At 38.2% G+C, this 19802-nt stretch overlaps 1 protein-coding gene across 2 annotated transcripts in view; it reads left to right on the top strand.

Moving 5' to 3' along the window:
- The window catches only part of LOC113419540 (contactin-3-like), a 210520-nt gene that overhangs the window by 127008 nt on the left and 63710 nt on the right, over positions 1-19802 (top strand). For both annotated transcript variants that reach the window (XM_087954589.1, XM_087954591.1), the window contains one exon: positions 7509-7645. In XM_087954589.1, coding sequence (XP_087810715.1) covers positions 7509-7645 — 137 coding nt within the window. The remainder of the gene's footprint in view (positions 1-7508; positions 7646-19802) is intronic.

Below are 19802 nucleotides of genomic sequence, written 5' to 3'. Positions count from 1 at the left end.
AGCAAGCATTTGCAGATGATGCGTTGGTGTTGTAAGATCCATTGAAAGGGGTAGAGTTAATGGGAAATGAAGTTGGTTTGCTAGCTGACTTCAAAAGGTGATCACATGACCCCAGGACACTGTAACCGTCATAAATACGTATCTGTTGACAAGCGCCCGGATTTTGATCATATGATGTTGCAACAGTTGTAAGTTAGAAAAATGGTCAGAAGTCATTTTTTTTTCAATCTGTTGTAACTTCCAATGATCACTAAACAAATAGTTGTAAGTAGAGGATTACCTGTAGTTGTTCAACATGTTCAAGATATTAAATTTTGTCTAGTGCTGCCAAAGCTCCTTCAACCTTCTACATCTTAACTTCTTTGAATAGGCAGCTGTTAAGGCTCCTGTGTGTTAGACTTAATCTCTGTTGATAAAAACAGAATTTAAAAGACCTATAAAGAACTATGACAAATTACAATTAGCTGCTGCAACAGAATAATTAATAATTAATTATCTCAAACTTTAATTTTATTTGCTTATTTTAATGCAAAAATCATATTTTCACACAAGGGTATTGTACATGTTCTGCTTTTTCTAAGACATTTCTTTGCAAATTACCGTATTTGCCGGCGTATAAGACGACTGGGCGTATAAGACGACCCCCCAACATTTCCACTCAAAATATAGAGTTTGTTATATACTGCCGTATAAGACTACCCCTCTTCCACACACCTTCCACTTTTGCACTTTTTTTTTTTTTGACGCACTTTTTCTGCTTTGGACAATTTTGAAATGAGCTAATCCAATTTTGAACCAAGAATATGCAAATAGCTATGGAGTTTAGAAATGAGTTTTAAAAATATTTTCATTGCTTACCATTAAGCGTAAAATATGTTGTAAATAAAATGAGAACACAGGAAACGTTCTCTTCTCAATACAGCTGATCTCTCTCTCTCTCTCTCTCTCTCTCTCTCTCTCTCTCTCTCTCTCTCTCTCTCTCTCTCACACACACACACACACACACACACACACCAAAAACCGGACACTGAAAAGGCTGCCAAGGAACAGTATATTCAATGCCTTCTCTTTAATCAAGAAACAAGGAATTCCTTAGAATCTTTTTTTTTCCCCAAGTGGCCCTCTTTAAAAAAAAATGGAGGTAACACTTTCATTCAAAAAGTCTTCCAGTATCTGGAGTCGCTCAGACATATTGAAGTGAGGCAGGAGAGTAAGTGAAATTTGAAATGATCCAGCTACCGTTTTCTTCCCCTCCGCCCGAAGGCCATTATCTCCACGTCAAAACGACGAGGGGAGGCAAAGAAGCCAAACACGCTAAAAGGATCTCTTTATTTTCCTACACAAGGTCACACCTACTTTTCCGCATTCAAAGGACAACCTCTCCTCACCACCACCACACACACACACACACACCCCAATACCCGCAAACAATGTTCTGGGCATTAATCACCATTGCTACATTAACCTGGTAAATTTATACCCTGCCTCCCCCAGTGTTGCTTTGCGGCGGGATTTCACACAGCGGGCGCTCGCTCGCTCTCTTCTCCGCTCTCCCACCGTTCGCACATGTTGGAAGCACCGTAAAACCTGATAACCCACCCGGGGCTCCCCATCCTTAACCTACAGCCGCCCGCATGCAAAACCTGCGTGCAAAAAGAAAAAAAAGAAAAGTACGCCGCACGTGAGGATCTTCGAATCCTCTCCTCCCACACCGCTAAGGAAGGAAGAGGGAAAGGTTGCGCAGCGCGTGGCGAGTGACACCCGCCACACACACACACACACACACACACCGCTCCCCCAGCCTTCCTCCCGGCTGCAACTCAAGCTCGAAGTGGGAGTCGGAGTCCTCCCGAGCGTATAAGACGACCCCCCACTTGGAGGCATGTTTTCAGGGCAAAAAGTCGTCTTATACGCCGGCAAATATGGTATATGGGCATAATGCCATTTTTTGTCCTATTTTCTTCAATTCATTTTGCTTAATAAAATATGAAATAGGCAGTCTACAAAAATTCTCTTGCACTTTTTAAAATATGCATTCACAGGATGCCAACAATATATTGTTATTTTGTTAAGGGGAAAATAAGCTGAAGTACTAGCTGAGTGTTAATTAGCAATTTTTATAAAACATTACTCCCCCAAAATGTAATTTTCATTGTGAAAACTGCAAGTTAAGGATTGTTTCACTTCCAGTTGGAAAGAAAATGTATAATGCAAGGAATTCATATAGGAATATTTTTATAATATTTTTATTCTGTAAGGCGGTATAGCAATGCAATCTGTTTTATATTATATAAATTAAAAATAATTAATATAAATACATTTTGCATATAAAACAGAAAAGCATTGCCAATCACAGCTGCTTTAAGTAAATAGCATAAGACTGTTCATCTGCTGCTTAAAATATCAATTCACAATGCAACAAAGATTAATTACCAACAAATTTATCAACAACTTCGACAGTTAACTTTAAAAATTAACTGGGGATTCAGCTGCATTATTGTATGCCAGTCGTATAGTACTTTCTAATTTCTTAAGGTGATTATTTATTTTATTGGCTCTGAACTGTTGTTCATTTCATAGGACCAATGCATTTCATTTTTGGGGGGACTGCAAATATCAAATATTGATGTTGTCTCCTTCTCCAATTCAGTGCAAACATTTTCCTGGGAATCAACCCACCTTAATGTAAAGCGAGTTGTAAAATCTAAACTTGGAAAACTTCATTCATTCATTCATCAATTCATTCATTCAGCCACCCATCTTATCATATGGTAGGGCAACATTGATATGCACAATGTAATAAAGGCCTAAATCTCTGACTCTCCCTTATGTTATACAAGATGTATCAGTTCAATTGACAATACAAAGGATATAGGAAATAATTTAAGGAGTGATTCTACCCATTAGCTGGAAACTTGGCCAAAAATTGGTGTATTATGAGATTTTGTTGAATATTACCTATTCAACAAAACATAAAAAACAATACAGATCTTTTTTATTAAAATCATGCAGATTCATAATAAAACCTATGTTTTGTGCAAGCTCTCAGGATTTGATAGAAAACTGCCACTTTATATGATGTTTTCTTTATTAAATGAACAAGCAGCATCTTGTTTGGATTTTGATCTCCCAAATAAACTTTGCAAGCACAATTTGCAATTTAATTTAAAAGTCTGTGTTCCATTGCTTATCCACCCACATTTTAGTAAAAGAATTAGGTGTATTTCTTCCCTTTGTTAAGCAACCTTTCAGACTATATTATTTTTCTCTATTCCAAAATTGTACTAGCTTATATCCATGTTTCTAAATATTATTAACCACCACTATCCAGAATCACAGAAAGGCTTGGAGATATTGACCCAGGAACTAAGTCTAGCAGCTGGCTTTTCTCTGCTTGGTAAAACTTTTGATCTCCTGTCAACTTCAAAATCTCTAAGGAATCAAAATTGCTAAGTGTGTCTTGGGATCACCAGGCAACTTTTTTTTCTTTCTTAATTCATAAATCCCCATCAGCCGCCTTGTCTAAAATCTATCTGAGGCTATGCAAGCCAATATGCCTACCAATTCTTATTCCTAGAGTTTGTCTGAGAAATTTAGGATCCCACCTCTTAGGACAGTACAACAACCTTTTTTCCCTCCATTGCATACATCTTCCAATAGACTAAGCCCATGATGTTGAACCTATGCCATGCGTGCTGGAAGTGGCACACAGTACCTTATCTCTGGGCATGCCAGCCATCACTCATTGCTCTTCTGGGTTCTGGGGCGCGTATGTGTGCCGGGCAGCTAGTCTTTGCATGTGCATGTGCATTAGAAACTGGAAGATCAGTCTAAGCTTCCAGTTTCTGGCACTCCCACGCGTGCATTAGGGAGCTGCTCTTCTGGTTTCTGATGCATGCTTCCATTTTGGCACTCAGTGGCACTCACCACCACTGGACTAAGTTAATCTCAATTTTTCCTGTCACTTAACTAGCACAAAACTTTGGGATTTCTTTGTGGATGTCTAACACCCTGGAAGAATCCATAGTGAAATGCAAAATATCATGCAGCTTACGCCCATATTTTAAAAAAGAAAAGGCTGGGGAAGAGGCTTTTCCTGGTGTCATAGTTATCTGTGTTACAGAGCAATTACCTGTATTAGAGGCCTGGAGACTAAAACATGAAGAACGTTGCAGGAATTGGGTATGGCTTGTCTAGAAAAAAGAAGCACTAGGGTTGATATGATAGCAATGTTTCAATATTTGATGGGCTGCCACAAAGAAGGAGTCCACCAATTTTCCAATGCACCAGAAGGCAAGACAATACAAGAAGCAATGGATGGAAACTAATCGAGGAGAGAAGCAACCTAGAAATAAGGAGAAATTTTATAACAGTGAGAACAGTCAACCAGTGGAACAGCTTGCCTTCAGAAGTTTTGGGAGACTTCACCGGAGACTTTTAAGAAGACACTGGACATCCACTTGTTTGAAATGGTATAGGGTCTCCTGTTTGAGCAGGGGTTGGACTAGAAGTCCTCCAATATCCCTTTCAACTATTCTGTATTCTGTAATTTCTGGGTCACTTCCATATCTATACAGAAAATCAGCAATTCAGTGCTTTTTGCCTATCTGATGTTGTACCAGAATTTTGTGTTGTTACAAGGTAATATACCAGTATGTACTCTTCTGTTATACTTTTTGGGGAAAGGTCTGTGATTAATGAGAATCCATAACCCCACAAGACTTTTTACTACTTACTTTAGATCATAACTTTGTTATTCTGTAGTGCTATATACTTTCCCTTTGGAAAGTTTTTTCCCCCTGAAAGTTAAAGGATTAGTACTTTTGTAATACATCTTCTAGGCCCATATCAGAAGCAGCAATGTACAAAACAAATGGAAGATAAAACATGGTCGTCTTAACACAAGGTGACAATACAAAGCAGTATTTAATTCTTTCACACTCAGAGGTTCAGTGAACTTTGTTCAATTCTCTCTTGTTACAATTATGAGGATTTTTGCCTTGGTGAAAAAATGAAGTTTAAATCATCCCTGGTATCCCACAATTCCCAGAAGAGAAGCTGTATCTATTGAAGAGCTTACATTTCTTGTTTTCTAGTCTGAGTTTTTGCTGACCTGTAGTATGTACCTAAATTTACACAATTCAGAAAACCCCAGAGGACATCTGCTGAGATAATAGTTAAACTTGTATCTTGAAGATTAGAAATAACATCTTTTAGCTAATGTAAGTTATTCCTCACAGACAATATTATAAATAAGAATATTACCCAAAAAGATTTTACAACACTTTCCTTTGTGTTTGGTCCATGAATGACTTTAGCAACTTTGGAAAGGAATGGAACAAGGATGGGTGTAATCCTTTTCATGGAACTTTGTCCTGTTTCCCTCAGGTTTAATATATTGGCTTTCTGGACAGGATGATCATGAATTTCCACACCCTTGGTCCATCCTGGCCAAAAGAATTTACATCTTATTAGAGTTTTTCATGCCCCACATGATAGGAAAAGACACTCAGATTGTTCTAGTGGTTAAGCCCCCAGGCTAGAAACCTGGAGATCATGACTTTTATCTTGCCTTAGGCACAAAGCCCGCTGTGGGACTGTGAGGAAGTGAAGCTGGGGTTGTTGTCTGCACTTGGGAAAAACAGTGGCAGCCAGGCAGAAATGATTCCCTTTTCCCCAAGGCCAGGGTTGCTAATGCTTTTCCCCCAGAAATTTAAGAGGAGGTGGGCTCATTCATTTATTAATTCCACACTCTTGCAATTTACTCACAAGCATCCTCGCTGCCTTCAAGGTACCCAGCTAAATAACTTGACATTTTCAAGGAAATGCTCATGCCAAGAGGAAACCTCAATTTTCCCAAGCTTACAGAAATGAATGCTAAGATAAGAGTGGGGGAGGGAGGGTTGTAGGAAAAGAGGAGATAGGAAAACAGCAAGCAGATAGGGAAGTGGGAGGAAACTGGAGAATGGTAACTATGGAAAATGGCAGACAAGAGGACTATCAGTCAGAATCTATCTGACTCTTGACTAGGGGTGGGATGCTACTGGTTCGGCCCAGTTCTATATAACCGGAAGCTCCGAAGAGCAGCTGACACTGAACCGGTTCACTGCAATGACCGTCTGGTCGTCTGTATGGCCCATCTGCCCACCCGGGCTCTAGGTTGTCCTTTATCCTATGCTTTTACCTCCTCAGCTGCTTTGTGCCGCTTATCAGCTGGAGAAGGCAAATGCTTGCCAGAGCTGGTAGCGTGCACGTGCGTGCAGCACACATTTGGCACGCATGCGCACGCTTCCCAAACCAGTTGATGTGCCGGTAGGATCCCACCCCTGCTCTTGACTATGAGAGGCAACTGCCAAGACTACAACCTAGGCTAAGCAGCCCATCCTTGTGGAGGTCCTGCCTGGAACTTGGTATGGAGCTCCACAGCAACCAGCAAAGAAACATTCACACTGAGGTAGCATCTCATCACAGCTAGTACAAGAACTTTTGAAGGGGTGCAAAGGTTGTATGACATTTTACAGACAGCCATTTTGTCTGCTTGAAGGACTGAGTACTAAAGATGAATTATGTGCCTACATTGACTTACAAGACCTAGGAGGGTAGAGTTAACCCAGAAAAATAATCTGTGATTTGGGAAGGTGTGTGTCACATTGTGTACATAAGTGCTATGCTATGGTATGTCCAGTACTTGGGAAATGAAGAACCTTCACAAGGACTTTGAGCTACTTCCTCTTTCGATATAGAGGAACAAAACTGGATAAAACAAAATTATATAGCCAGATAACCTATAACCAGGAACAGTCTTAGATTTCTGGCTATATCATCTTGACCCAGATTAAGTCTGCTTTAATGACAGGTCAGATCTGAAATGGAGGCTCCAGGGTGAAATAGTGTTCTCATTGACTGATAAGTGAGCCACTCAGAGCTAGGGAGCTGTGTAGATGACCCCAAAGTCTCTTTGGCATCATCTTTCTATTATTTCAGTGTCTGTCATAATGCTTTTTCTTTGCTTTTATTTCTGCAGATATTGTATGTGGCTTATGTAGGCAGTAGGTCTGTGGTTATAAACTTTCCATACACTGTAGCAAGATCCATAGCATTAGCAATTAGACATAAAAGCATGCTATAAATGAAATGTTTATTCCATTCCCTGCCAAAGTGATTTAAAGGTTAACTAAGTTTAGTAGGTAGTAATTTCAAAGGCAGTAAATTATGTTGAACTTTCATTCAATCATATGTCTATATTTATATCTCTAGTACGTCTGTATCCATACCTTCCTTTTCCTGGATGTTTGCATATTAGTGAAGCAAGACGGTGAAATTACTACCTTGCTATCAGCATGTTAAAAATGTTTACAGGACAGTGCAAATGACATTATGAGATGAACATTTAGAGAACATTTTTGAGTTGAATTTCTTGTGTTCACCTGTTTTTCTTTTTCCAATTGCCAAACATGGTTTGTCTTTATTAATTCTCCTATTTTATATTTCCCCTTTATTATTTAAAGCCAAGCCTCACTGGGTTCAATTAATAAAAGATTTTGAAGCTGCAGTGGAGGACAACATATACTGGGAGTGCAGAGCAAGTGGCAAACCTAAGCCTTCCTACAGGTGGCTGAGAAACGGAGAACCTCTAGCATTAGAGGTAATGTGTTTTTGTTTGTTAACCTTGTTTTGAAAAAAAAAAATGTGCACAGTTACATTGACTGCACATTAGTAGCTTCTTGAGTTCACCCAAGTAATTCAAAAAAATGTTGTTTGTAATACTAGCCAAGCAGTCTTCAGGCAATTCACTGGTTATTAATTAAAAAGTCAGTGCCGTAGCAAATTTCTTTTGCATTTTTTAAAATTATGCATCTTTCTTTGGATGGAAGAGGGAAAAATCAGGAATTTTCAAGGAGCTAGAAAACAGGCATGTGAACATCTTTTTTTTTCATTATTTAATCTACTCTGCAGTGTGTTTTCAAATTGCCTGTCTTACTGTGTTAAAGCATGAGAGAAGAAGACATCTTAAGGGAATTCTTCCATGGCTATCTTTCAAAACAGGAAGCATGAGCAGTCAGGGAAGCTCCCATATATAACAGAATACAAAAACACCAGCTGCTTCTTGCCATGTTGCAACATTGTTCACATGCGGTATTGAGGCAAGCTGAAAAAGATCCCCAAAAAGCATTGCGAAGAAAGATTCATGCATTCCTAAAATACATGTAACATGAAAAAAATCATAACTTGTTTGCAGCAGGGAAAAAAATACTTATTCAGCATGCTTTAAATTAAATTACTGAACTGAGCAGGCTGGCAATCAAACTGACTCCATTCAAATCTATCATGATATAATTTAGAGATATTGATAGCTTTAGTTTTAAAAAATAAATGAGAAAGAGGAAAAACAGAGAGAAGGCCATCTGTTAAGGCATTTTTTTTTTTGGCATCAGTCATGAACATCACAGTATTCCCAAGATAGCTGTTTAGGCAACTGTTTATGTGCTTATGCTAGTGATAGTGAATTGTTTTAAAACTTTTCCAGAGAGTTTGTCATCAGAACTCTCTGTCTCTTCTCCTGTGTTTGTAAGTCTAAGATTAAAATCTTATGTGATGTTGCACTTTTTAATTACCTGTATTTGTAGCATGATAAAATAAACCTAATTTCTTTTACAACAAAAAGATTTTAGCAGTTTGAAATAAAGTTGGGAAGTTATGAACAAAGAAATGTCAGGGCATCCGCAAGTTGAAACAGTGCCTGTAAATCACTTCTACTGTGATTCAGATTTTAAAATATTGTTTAGTCCACTAGCAACAACAGTAAAAGAATAGCAGAGAAACAAACAGAAGTATCCCTTTTCCAATCAATGGATGAATTTTTCCCACCTACGAGGCCTTGGGAAGAGAGGACCATAAAGCAAAAATAAAAATAGTGAAGCAAAATGAAGCAGTATTCTTTTTAGCTTATTTCCATGTGCTGGTAAAAGTAATTTAGGGTCATTACAATTATTAGTGTAAGCAATGGACTTTTTCCCCTGCAACCTAAAAAGAATGAACTTCTGAAAGCTAGGCACTTCAAAAGGAATTCTTTACTGAAAGGAAATGATTCCAGTACTAGTCAAAGCAGAATCTAAGATGCTTCCAGGCATACAGTAACAGATAAAGGGAGTTAGAACCCTTCCCCTTATTTAGATGTGGATTTTGTCAAACAAAGAACCAACATGTTAATAATTCCCCCCTCCCCCTTTCTGGAAACGTATCTTAGAAGAGTTTCCCAGGATTTATCTTCCAGAGCTGGAATTTTTATGGTCCCTTCTCCTCTTGCTATCTCTCTAAGAGGTGACAAGTTTCTAGCCATCTGTAAGTGTAAGTGTAAGTGACCTTGAACATTATGTAGTCTAAACTCACTGGTCAGTACAAGAAAGTAGTATTATGACATATCTAATAAATATCAATCTATCCTCTGTTTATATCTTGAGCAAAGGAGACCAGACTCCTCAGAGAGACATTGTTCCACTGTTGAATAGCTTTTACCATTAGGAAATTTTAGCTGAAGTGCATTCAAAATCTATTATTTTTTTTTTTTGTAATTAAACTCATTCTTTTTGCTCTTCTTTCTGAAACTACTCTGAACAATTCTGCCCTGTCTTCTGTATGACAGCTCTTCAAATATCTGATAGCAGCAGCATGTCCCTTTTCAATCTTCTTTTCTCCAGGCTAAATACACACAATGATTACAGGTATTCCTTGTAAGTTTGTCCTAACTGGCTATTTCCTGAGTGCTGTTGTCTAGACATATTACAGTTTGTCATGTCCTTCTAAAATGTAGTGCCCAGAACAGAATGCAGTACTCTAGGTGTGGCTTGGTTTATGACAGGGGTGTCAAACTTGATTTCATTGAGGGCCACATCAGGGTTGCCTACGACCTTAGAGGGCCAGGGTGAGCATGGCCAGGTGGGCATGACCAGCTCAATGTCACTTGTGTCAGGGCACCTTTGGTGCAACCCTCTGCCAGTGAAAATGGAGCCCAGGAGGCAGTGGTGTATTAACCATTAAACAGACTAAGCACATGCTTAGGGCACCAGGCCCAAAGGGGGCATCACAAAGTTGAGAATATGACTTCACTTGTACAGTATGTACAAAGGAGGGGGGCACCAAGATTTGTCAGTGCTTAGGACACCAGTGAGCCTTAATCTGCCACTGCTGGGACGGCTGCACACAGCCGTCACAAGCTCCATTTCTGGCTGTGGCAGCCTCTTGCCAGTGAAACAGAGCCTTGGATGGCCACAGGTGGTCCTCCTGAGTTTCATTTTCCCTGGCAGAGGCATGGTGGGCTGGTTCTTTGCTGTTTCTAGGGAGGCCCCATGGGCCAGATCTAAGTACCCCTTGGGCTGGATCTGGCCCCCAGGCCTTGAGTTTGACACCCCTAGTTTTAGAGAGAATAGTGATTTTTTGACACTGTATTTTTGTGAGTTGAAGGCTAAGATTGGATGTGCTCTTTTTGCAGTTTTGTCGCACTCATGGATCGTAGTCAGCTTGTAAGTCACTCAAATACATTTTGTGTGTATTATTGTCCAGTATAATACTTCATCCTTTAGTCATCCTTTAATTTTTTTCTATCCAAATGTGGATTTGCATTGAAATACTTGCTATCCCATGATTTTTGTAATACAGTTTGCTTTTGGGTTTGATTCAAGGCGTTGGATATCACCTTTAAAGCCCTTCATAGTATGGGAGCAGGTTATCTGAGGAACCATCTCATTCCAATTGAATTAATCTCTCCACTTACTCCAGGAGAAGAGGCTCTCAATGGACCCCATCAGCCAAGAAATTCCTAGTGGGTCTAGGAAAAGACCCTTCTCTGCTATGACCCCTTCCTTCTAAACATCTTGCCACCAGAAGTGAGATTTCCCTCTACCTTTCTGGCTTTCCAAAAGGATCTTAAAAACTAGCTCTGCTGGTTGGCTTGGTGCCTTGGTGGGGGTGCACTCTGCTGGTTGGTTGAGTGAGAGACAAAAGCCTACCCCCATACCATCCATGTTCATGGTTTTTTAACCTTTATTTAATTGTTGTCAATTTTAATGCTTTTATATTAAACATTTGTTCCATTTGTTCCATTTATTCCATTTCCATCCAGAGTCATTCTAGATAGAAAGACGGATGGCATATAAATGTAATAAATAAATATCTGCAAACTGATGATCATATTTTTAACTTCTTATCCAACTTATTTATAATTGGGTTGAACAACAACACCTAAAATGGAGCCTTGCAAAATGGCGAGTCAACATTTCCTTCAAATTCAGTGCAGAATCATTGATGGTTTATTCATTGTATACAGTAGTTCAACCTGTTCTACTGTATGTCTGCCTAACTTATAAGCTAGCCTCACATTGTATTTTCTTTACCAGAATCTCATCGAAAACATGTCAAACACTTTGCTGAAGTCCCCAGCTTCATGGGATCTTATTGGTCTCTGAGTTTGGTTGTTTGTTTGCAGAGGTTTCATTACCCAATTATGTAACATCAGTGTGAGTGAGTATGAGGTTTATTTCATGTTTATGTATAATAGCTTGCCCTGCCAGTTTTGATGGGGTGGGTGTACTTTTCTCCTTGGTAGTTCTTTGGTTAAGGTATTGTTTTCTGCTGCATTGTTTGCCTGGTGTTAATCCCTGGTTATTGACTGCTGGAGACGATGTGTTCTAGTCTGTTTCCTTCTTAGCTTTTTGTTATCTCTTTTGAATACTGTGTAAATATGATTATTTTTATGTGTCTACTGTTGGCTGATTTGTCTGAATGCCAAGCTTCCAGGAATCCCCTGTGTTTTTAGTTTAGCTTGGTCTAGGATGGTCACAGGCTCCCCATTGAAACTATGGTTGAATCTGTCCAGGATTGTGAGATTAAATATTTTTCATCTTGTCTTTTGACTGCTAGTTGTTGTTAATAGATGTTCATTGCTGGTCTTCTTCCTCACCGGTCTATCAAAGACTCATCACTCTATCAAAGAATTGAGTTGATGGGCATAATTTTTCATAAACTCATGCAGCCAATTGCATTCTATTCTAAATGTTCACAAGCTCAATGCTTAATAATGTATTCCAGGATTTTGTTTGGAATTTATATCAGACTGGGTTCTTCCCCCCATCACCTTTGCAAAGATAGGAACAACATTTGCCCTGCTCCAGTCCTCTGGTACTATACCGATTGCCTTCTGAAAAATGCTCATCCTCCATGATTTCTGAATGATCATACAAAAGTCTATGATATGATAGCTGTAAGCTCCTTCTAGACTCTTGGATTTTATAGTTGCTTACATGAATTCCTGGTTTTCTAGCAGACCTTATATAGCTTGTCTTTTTATTCTTCACTAGCAGCATCTGTCAACATGGCTGTTAATTCTAATGTCCTACTTCAGTATTTGTCTGAACTTGATGGATTGGTTCCCTGTGACCTGCTATATGTAATTTTTTATCTCTGGTAACTGATATCCAGACCTGATCAGGTTATTTCCTTTTTGCCTTTCTGTGTATGTTTACATGTTTCTTAGGTTCAAATTCCATTAATCTATTTCTCCCGCTATGTTATTTCTCATATGTAACATTTACTTTCACTGGATTGCCATTCCCTTTGTTTTTCAGTTGTTCTGCTTAGTTCCATTATGGTTCATGTACTTCTTTAAGCTTATTATTTTACTACAGGGTAAAATCCAAAACCTTTTTATGACAATTTACTTCTTTTGTTTTATCTTCTTTTGTTAGTTTAAATTGCTTTTGTGCTTTAGCCTACTTTTTTCCCTCTAGATATTAACTACTTGGCTGTTACATTCATCTCTCATTTCTTATGCAGAATAACAGAATTGACAGAGACCTTGAAGGTCTTCTAGTCCTACCCCCTGCTCAAGTGGGAGACCCTATACCATTCCAGACAAATGGCTTGCCAATCTCTTTTTAAAAACTTCCAATGTTGGAGCACACAAACATTCTGGACACAAGTTGTTCTACTGATTAAATGTTTTCACTGTCAGGAAATTTCTCCTTAATTCTAGGTTGTTTCTCTCCTTGATTAGTTTCCATCTATTGCTTCTTGTCCTGTCTTCAGGTGCTTTGACTTCCTCTTTGTGGGAGCCCCTTTGTGTCAGCCCCTCAAATATTGGAATACTGTTATTATGCCACCTCTAGTTCTTCTTTTCACTATACTAGACAAACCCAATACCTGCAGCCATTATTCATATGTTTTAATTTTGAGTCCCCTAATCTTTGTTGACCTTATCTGTATTCTTTCCAGAATCTCAGAGAAGAGCAACAAAGATGATGCATGGTTCTTAAAATTATTGGATCAATCAAACTGTCTTGGCATCCACAATGGATCATTAAGCTACTTCCTTTTAAAAAGAAATGAAATTGTTTGCAATTGCTCTCCCTCTATCAGTTTCTGAGGATGAAACAAACTTTAAATAGTGACTTCATTTTTTTGTCAACCGTTTTTCTGTTAAGTTTTATCAAGACATCTATTCCCATGAAATATACTGAGTTGGCTTTGTATATGAGAACCACTGGTAAAATAGATAATGTTTCTCACTGAACATTAATTCTTCATTAGAGGATTCGGCTTTCAGAGTACACATTAATGCCAAAAAAAAACCACTTTAAATACTAAGTCTAAATACTAGCTTTATCTCCATTTGGAAACAATTTATAAACTATATTTCTTCACATACCCTTCTGCTATGTAACTTTAAAACTCCTGATTTTGATTGTTGGCCATAAAGTTAAGTATGGTTGCTATAGTAAAGGTAAAGGAGTCCCTGTGGATTTTATTCTGTGAGTCATTGCCAACTATGTGGGTGGCAGTGCTCATCTCTGTTTCGAGAGCCATGGAGACAGTACTGTCTGAAGACATTTCTGCAGTCAAGTGGGCTAGGATGATATAATGGAGGATTGTTACCTTCCTACCAAAGTAGTACCTGTTCATCTACTCATATGTGTATGCTTTTGAACTGCTAGACCTAGGAGAGTATTTGGAGCTCACCCTGTCACACTGCATTTGGCATTCGAACCTTATCTTAATCTGAGCCATTGCACCACCCCCATAGTTGCTATAGATTACTTAGAAATTCTTATTGATTTAGTTGCTTTTCATCAACTTCTTTCTTTGATTCTCTTATTAGTTTTTAGAGAGCTAAACTGTTGTGTCTTTATATTTTTTCAGTCTAATATTATGCTTATCATTTTTAAGTACTGGTTTTTGAGAAGTTTTCAACCTATCTATTCCTCCTTTGACCAGAAGATTTCTGTCCATGGGATCTCTAAGCTAATTAAAATATGCTCTTCTGAAATCTATTCATATAGCTGTTTGTTGTGATGTCTTGTAGTCCAATGTGATTGTTATTCTTTTTCCAAATTTGTTACTGTTTTACCTCTTTAATCAGATGCTAACTATAGATTAGGATGAAGTCTGGGATAGTAAATGATCTTGTCTCTTCTACAATTTAAGAATAAACTGCAACAGAATCTTTAGGCTTAGCTAAATAGCCCAACAGATATTTAGAGGAGCCCAAAAAGATGGCATAGACTAGAGCTAGCATCTGTTGTTAAAACCTCCCTCTAAAGCCCCTTTTTAATTTTTAACTATCCCTTTTACTCCTTTTTATTCCATTTTATTTAATTTTATTCTGTTGGAGACCTATATTTTTACTATTTTGACTGGACTCCACCATGTGGAAAAGAAAGAAGAGACGTTGCTCACATTCTGCTTCTTATACTTCACTCAAGTCTACTAAACACCTCAAAGTTGTCTGATATCTAAAAAGTAAATTTCATCCCATAAGTAATCAACCCTCTCCTTTTTTGATAGACTCTCAAGCAGATTTGACAACCCCTACCCCATAATGGGATATGTAAGCAGAGATAGAGAGTGTCCAAGTTTTAAATCTTTCTGTTTCTATGCCTGAAGAACCAATGCCCTTCTCAAATTGCAGCCATTTGTCCAACTACTGCAAGGCTTATGCAAGAAGGGGATGAGGACTTAAAAAACAAAAATGTTGCTGACTTTATAACCAGACAATGCCTACTAATGGCACAAAAATATTGTCAATTTTGAGCTTCTGACCACAATTGACAACAGAGTAAACACAACTAAAAGATACTTTTATTAAGCTTTAACACAGTCATCCTAATATACTAATATATAACATACTAATATATATATATAATAATACTGCTGAATCAGTTAAAGCAGGCCTACACATAGGGAACTGTGACTCAAAAACAAATAGTGGTGGAAAGGTGGATCCTAATTTAACACCTAAAAAAGGGGAGGAATAAGTTAAAAGACATCTTGACCTACATCCAGAAGAATGCAAAGCAAGTTCCATCCTCCCAGGAAGCATTGGATAAAAGTCTATGAGGATTATCAGTCATCCAGGTCATGGTTGTGCCAAAGGTTCTTTTTTCATGAGGCAACTGGACTTTCTTGTTTTTTCTTTTGAAGACGTTTCACTTCTCATCCAAGAAGCTTCTTCAGCTCTGACTGGAATGGAAGGATTTATACTCTTTCCATTCCCCACCATCCAGTCAGAGCTGAAGAAGCTTCTTGGATGAGAAGCAAAATGTCTTCAAAGAAAAATAAGAAAGTCCAGTTGCCTCATGAAAAAGTACCTTTAGAACATTGGATAAAAGGCAAGCACATAATAACTATTACTTACAGCCTAATGAGATTACTTTACAAATCCAAAGTAAATAGAGAAAAAAAATGGGATCCAAAAGAACAGACACTATTTCTCTTAGTCACCTTCTACACTGTGAAAGGCAGTTAACTCATTTGCAGGTTGATTGACTCCCATCCAGGAGAGACTTTTAAATGAATCCTTCTATCATTCAAACACCCTATTATTGCAGCATATTGTTCAGAGTGAAGTCTTTTTAGAGCAAGTTTGAGAATGAACCTGTGTTTCACACAGAGAGAGTAACTAATAACTAATCTTGGCAATAAGAGTGCTTTACTTTAAAGTTTAATTGTAACAACATAAAAGTAGGTAACTCCAATGATGTTTTATCACTACTGTCCTTGAGAAGAGATAGTTGAATAAATAATCTGTACCTCCCATAGAAAAGTAGGTAACTCCAAGGATGTTTTATCACTACTGTCCTTGAAAAGAGATAGTTTGAATAAATAGTCTGTATCTCCCATAGAAGATCAGTTTTCTGAAGAACGCTTTGGGACAAATCTGATTAACTCTTTCAGTACCTTGCCAGGTACTGAACAAGTCGATATTCCAAAAAAGCTAGATCAGGGGTGTCAAACTCGTGGCGTCACAGCAGCATCATGTGACATAACATGATGTTTTCCCCCTTTGCCAAACTGGGTTTGGCCGTGGCCGGTGCATGATGCATCTGGCCCGCAGACTGCAAGTTTGACAGCCCTGAGCTAGGTGATCTGAAGAGAATTATTAGCAACAAGATGTAAAGTTGCTAGGCCTTTAATAGAGCTGGTCACCCCAACTGCTCAAAAAATACATCCTATTTTGAGAAACAATCTGGTGATTCATCCCCTAGTTTAACATGGAAAATAGACATGGAAAAGACATCAAAGAGTCCTTGGGAGTGGTTTCCACCTTACTCCCTCTACTCCTTGATAAAACACCACAGCATGCAGAAAATGTAAGTGACAAAAATAAAATAGAGGCTGACACATAAAAGGAAGTAAGCTGAAGCCCAAATCTTGGTGAGTTACTAACGGAGGATGACTTTGGAATAGGACAGAGTTATAAAGAAATCACCCTTAGCCAAAACTTCACTTTGGATGTAGATGCTATTCTGAGTTGTCAACCTGAAAAAGCATCCAACCAAGTTGTTGCTCATCTCAAAATTCACTAGAACTTACACAATATTAAGGCAGTGATGAAGGTAAACATATTTCAAACTTACGTGGTTTTTTTTTTTTTTTTTTTTTGACCCAGAAGGAATTTTGGATAACTTCAGTCTAGTTGAATAATTGAAAAACATGTTTTTAACCCAAAATTCTAGTACCCATTCAATCACCCCAATAACATTAAGTACTGACTTGGGATATCACTGGCCGAAAGAACAGAGTAACAGATTGGGATATAATGAAGTTCCTCTCTAACTTTGACTTCATAGCAGTTGAAGAGATATGGATTGCTACAGATGTGGAAAAGATTCATTTAATAAGCTTTAAATCCTGGACTATTCCTGAAAGGAAATAGAAGACTAAAGAGTGTGTTTATTTGAATGCTGATTCCTTGTATTTCATATAAAGGTGATAAATTTATCTAAATGCTGATTCCTTGTATTTAGCACATACATATTTTATTACATATATTCTTTTATATACTTTATCCTAGATCCTGAATTTTATTTTTATTTTATTTGATATGGTCATAAGACTGATAAATTAATTATTAAAAAAACATATCTAATTAACTGATTGTTATGTATTTTATTGCTAAACATTCTATAATCTCACACAAGAACATACTTGGAAATCTTTTATATGACTTGGTAATCTATAACCGTGATGGTGAACCTATGGCACATGTGCCACAGGTGGCATGCAGAGCCATTTGTGTGGCCACGGGAGCCCCAGGCAAACTTACCTCACTGAGCATGCACGTGCCTCCCAGCTGATTTTTGGGCCTTTTGGGGGCCTTTTTCTGCAGCCTTTGTAGGCCAAAAAACAGGCCCGTTTCATTACTTCCTGTATTTCCAGAAATACCCAAAGTGACGAAACGGGCCCATTTTTCAGCCTACAAAGACTGCAGAGGCTTCCCTCGAGTCTCTGGGAGGCCCAAAAAGACCTGAAAATCAGCTGGGAGGCGCACGTATGAGCAGTACAGGTAAGGGAGCAGCGGGGGGGGGGAGATCACGTGCGCACATGCACAGTGGTATGGTGCCGCCGCGCGCATTGCCTTCTGGGTGCTAGCATGAAAGCGTGTGTGAGCAAGCACGCATGCAATTTTCAGCACAGGAGCCCAAAAAGGTTAGCCACCACTGGTCTATAACATACTACCACAATAGGTTTTTTTGTTGCTGCTGTTCCTTTACTTTCCATTTACTTTTGCCCAAACACTTTTGTTTGAATTTATTATGCAGTAACCCAGCAGCAAATAAATTATCTGAGATCTGTTCACTCAGTGGATAATATTTATGCTGTTCAGTGCAAGAAAAAAAGAAAGATAAGTAACAGAAAGAAAGCAAACGTTTTGATGTATTTTTTGTTATTTTCATCATTTGGGAAGAAGTAGGGCGAATGTAAATATTAAAAGGGACTGAAATGGGCCCTTTTGGGAAGACTGGACATCAGAGACTAGAGTAGAAATACTGTGACTCCAGCTAGAAAGAATAGAAAGAACACAAAGTGTCTGATTTTTGAGAAAACTGGCTTGATTTAGAAGGATGATTCAGTCGAATCTCCTTTTGATTAAATCATTTTCTTAAGCTTTACACATCTGTAGGATATACACTGTACTGATTAGAGGCAGCCCAAGTCAAAATACTGCTTAAAGCTAATTCTAATAGACAAACCTCCATCCCCCAGATATCACAAAGTCCCTATATATCCTATGCATTTTCTAAAATACTATATTTCTTTATCAAAGTTCCCACTCTACCCATTTTCAAAGCATTGATTCCATTCTCTAGACCAGTGGTTGCCAACCGGTGGGCCATGAGAAAATTTTGGTGGGCCACAGAGAAATCTCACCCCCAGAGCACCCCCCCCCCCCCAAAGCAATTAATCCAGGCTGTGCAGAAACACAAGGCTGCAAATTTGAGAGACTGAGCTAGGCCGGTGGCAGATAGATAGATCCTTTGGGTAAAAGTTGCTCTTTTTTATAAAAAATTCAATATTTACATACATGGTATGTTGTGAGTTAATTTTGTGAGTTTGCTTTCTCGCAAATTTTATGAGTTTGCTTGCAAGCAAATTTTATGTGACAGAGCTAGCCGATGGCAGATAGATAGATCATCGGCTGAGCTAGCCAATGGCAGATAGATAGATCTCTGAATGAATCTGTGATTCTGTGAGCAACTCAATCTGCCTGCCTGCTTTGCCTGATTTTGGGTAAAAGTTATTTACAAATATTTACAATATTTACATATAAGCCATGCCCAGCCAGTCACATGACCACCAAGCCACACCCACAAATTAGCCCACACCTACAGAACCAGTTAGCAGTCCCTGGGATCTAAAATTATGAGTTTGGTAGTTCCTGAGGTCCAAAAGGTTGGCGATCCCTGCTCTAGACTACACCCCTTTTCTTTCTGACCAGTAGTTGCCTAGAGAAATTAACTTTTCCAAAGTTTATTCTTGACATATATTTTACAAAAATGGTTACCTATATAAAGGTCAGCAACACATGGGATGTATACAGTAATTGAGGAGACAGTTGAAGTTTGCAAAGGTTAAACTTCTCCTAAGTTTTTCTATGCCTAACCTTGTCCAACTTTCCTTTAATATCGATGTAAAGATAAAGCCTCATTACATATGGATAGCAAGTGAATAAAGATGTATTTGTGATGTCTGAATGAAATGTTATTGATTGATTGTTTCATTCATGTAGATTTTAAAAGTACAATAACATTAAACTTAAAAATATTTAAATTTAAGAATTGATAAAAATCAGAAAAATAAAGGAGAAAGGAAAAAAGTTTAATACAAAGAAACGGGGAAAATGGTGGAGGGGAGGAAGCCCTGCCTTATATATTAAGTTTATGTGTCCAAGTTGAATGTTCATGTGTATGTCTAGGAAAATCATCTAATGCATTTACTTGGGCTCTAGTCTCAGTCTTCAGCCAAAGTAG

Source organism: Notechis scutatus, chromosome 2 (assembly GCF_049901735.1).
Source record: "Notechis scutatus isolate UNSWTSFEM ecotype Mainland chromosome 2, rNotScu1.2, whole genome shotgun sequence".
Taxonomy (NCBI): Eukaryota; Metazoa; Chordata; class Lepidosauria; order Squamata; family Elapidae; genus Notechis; species Notechis scutatus.
The sequence above is the reverse complement of the archived record's forward strand: the minus strand, read 5'-3'. Positions and strand labels throughout refer to the sequence as shown.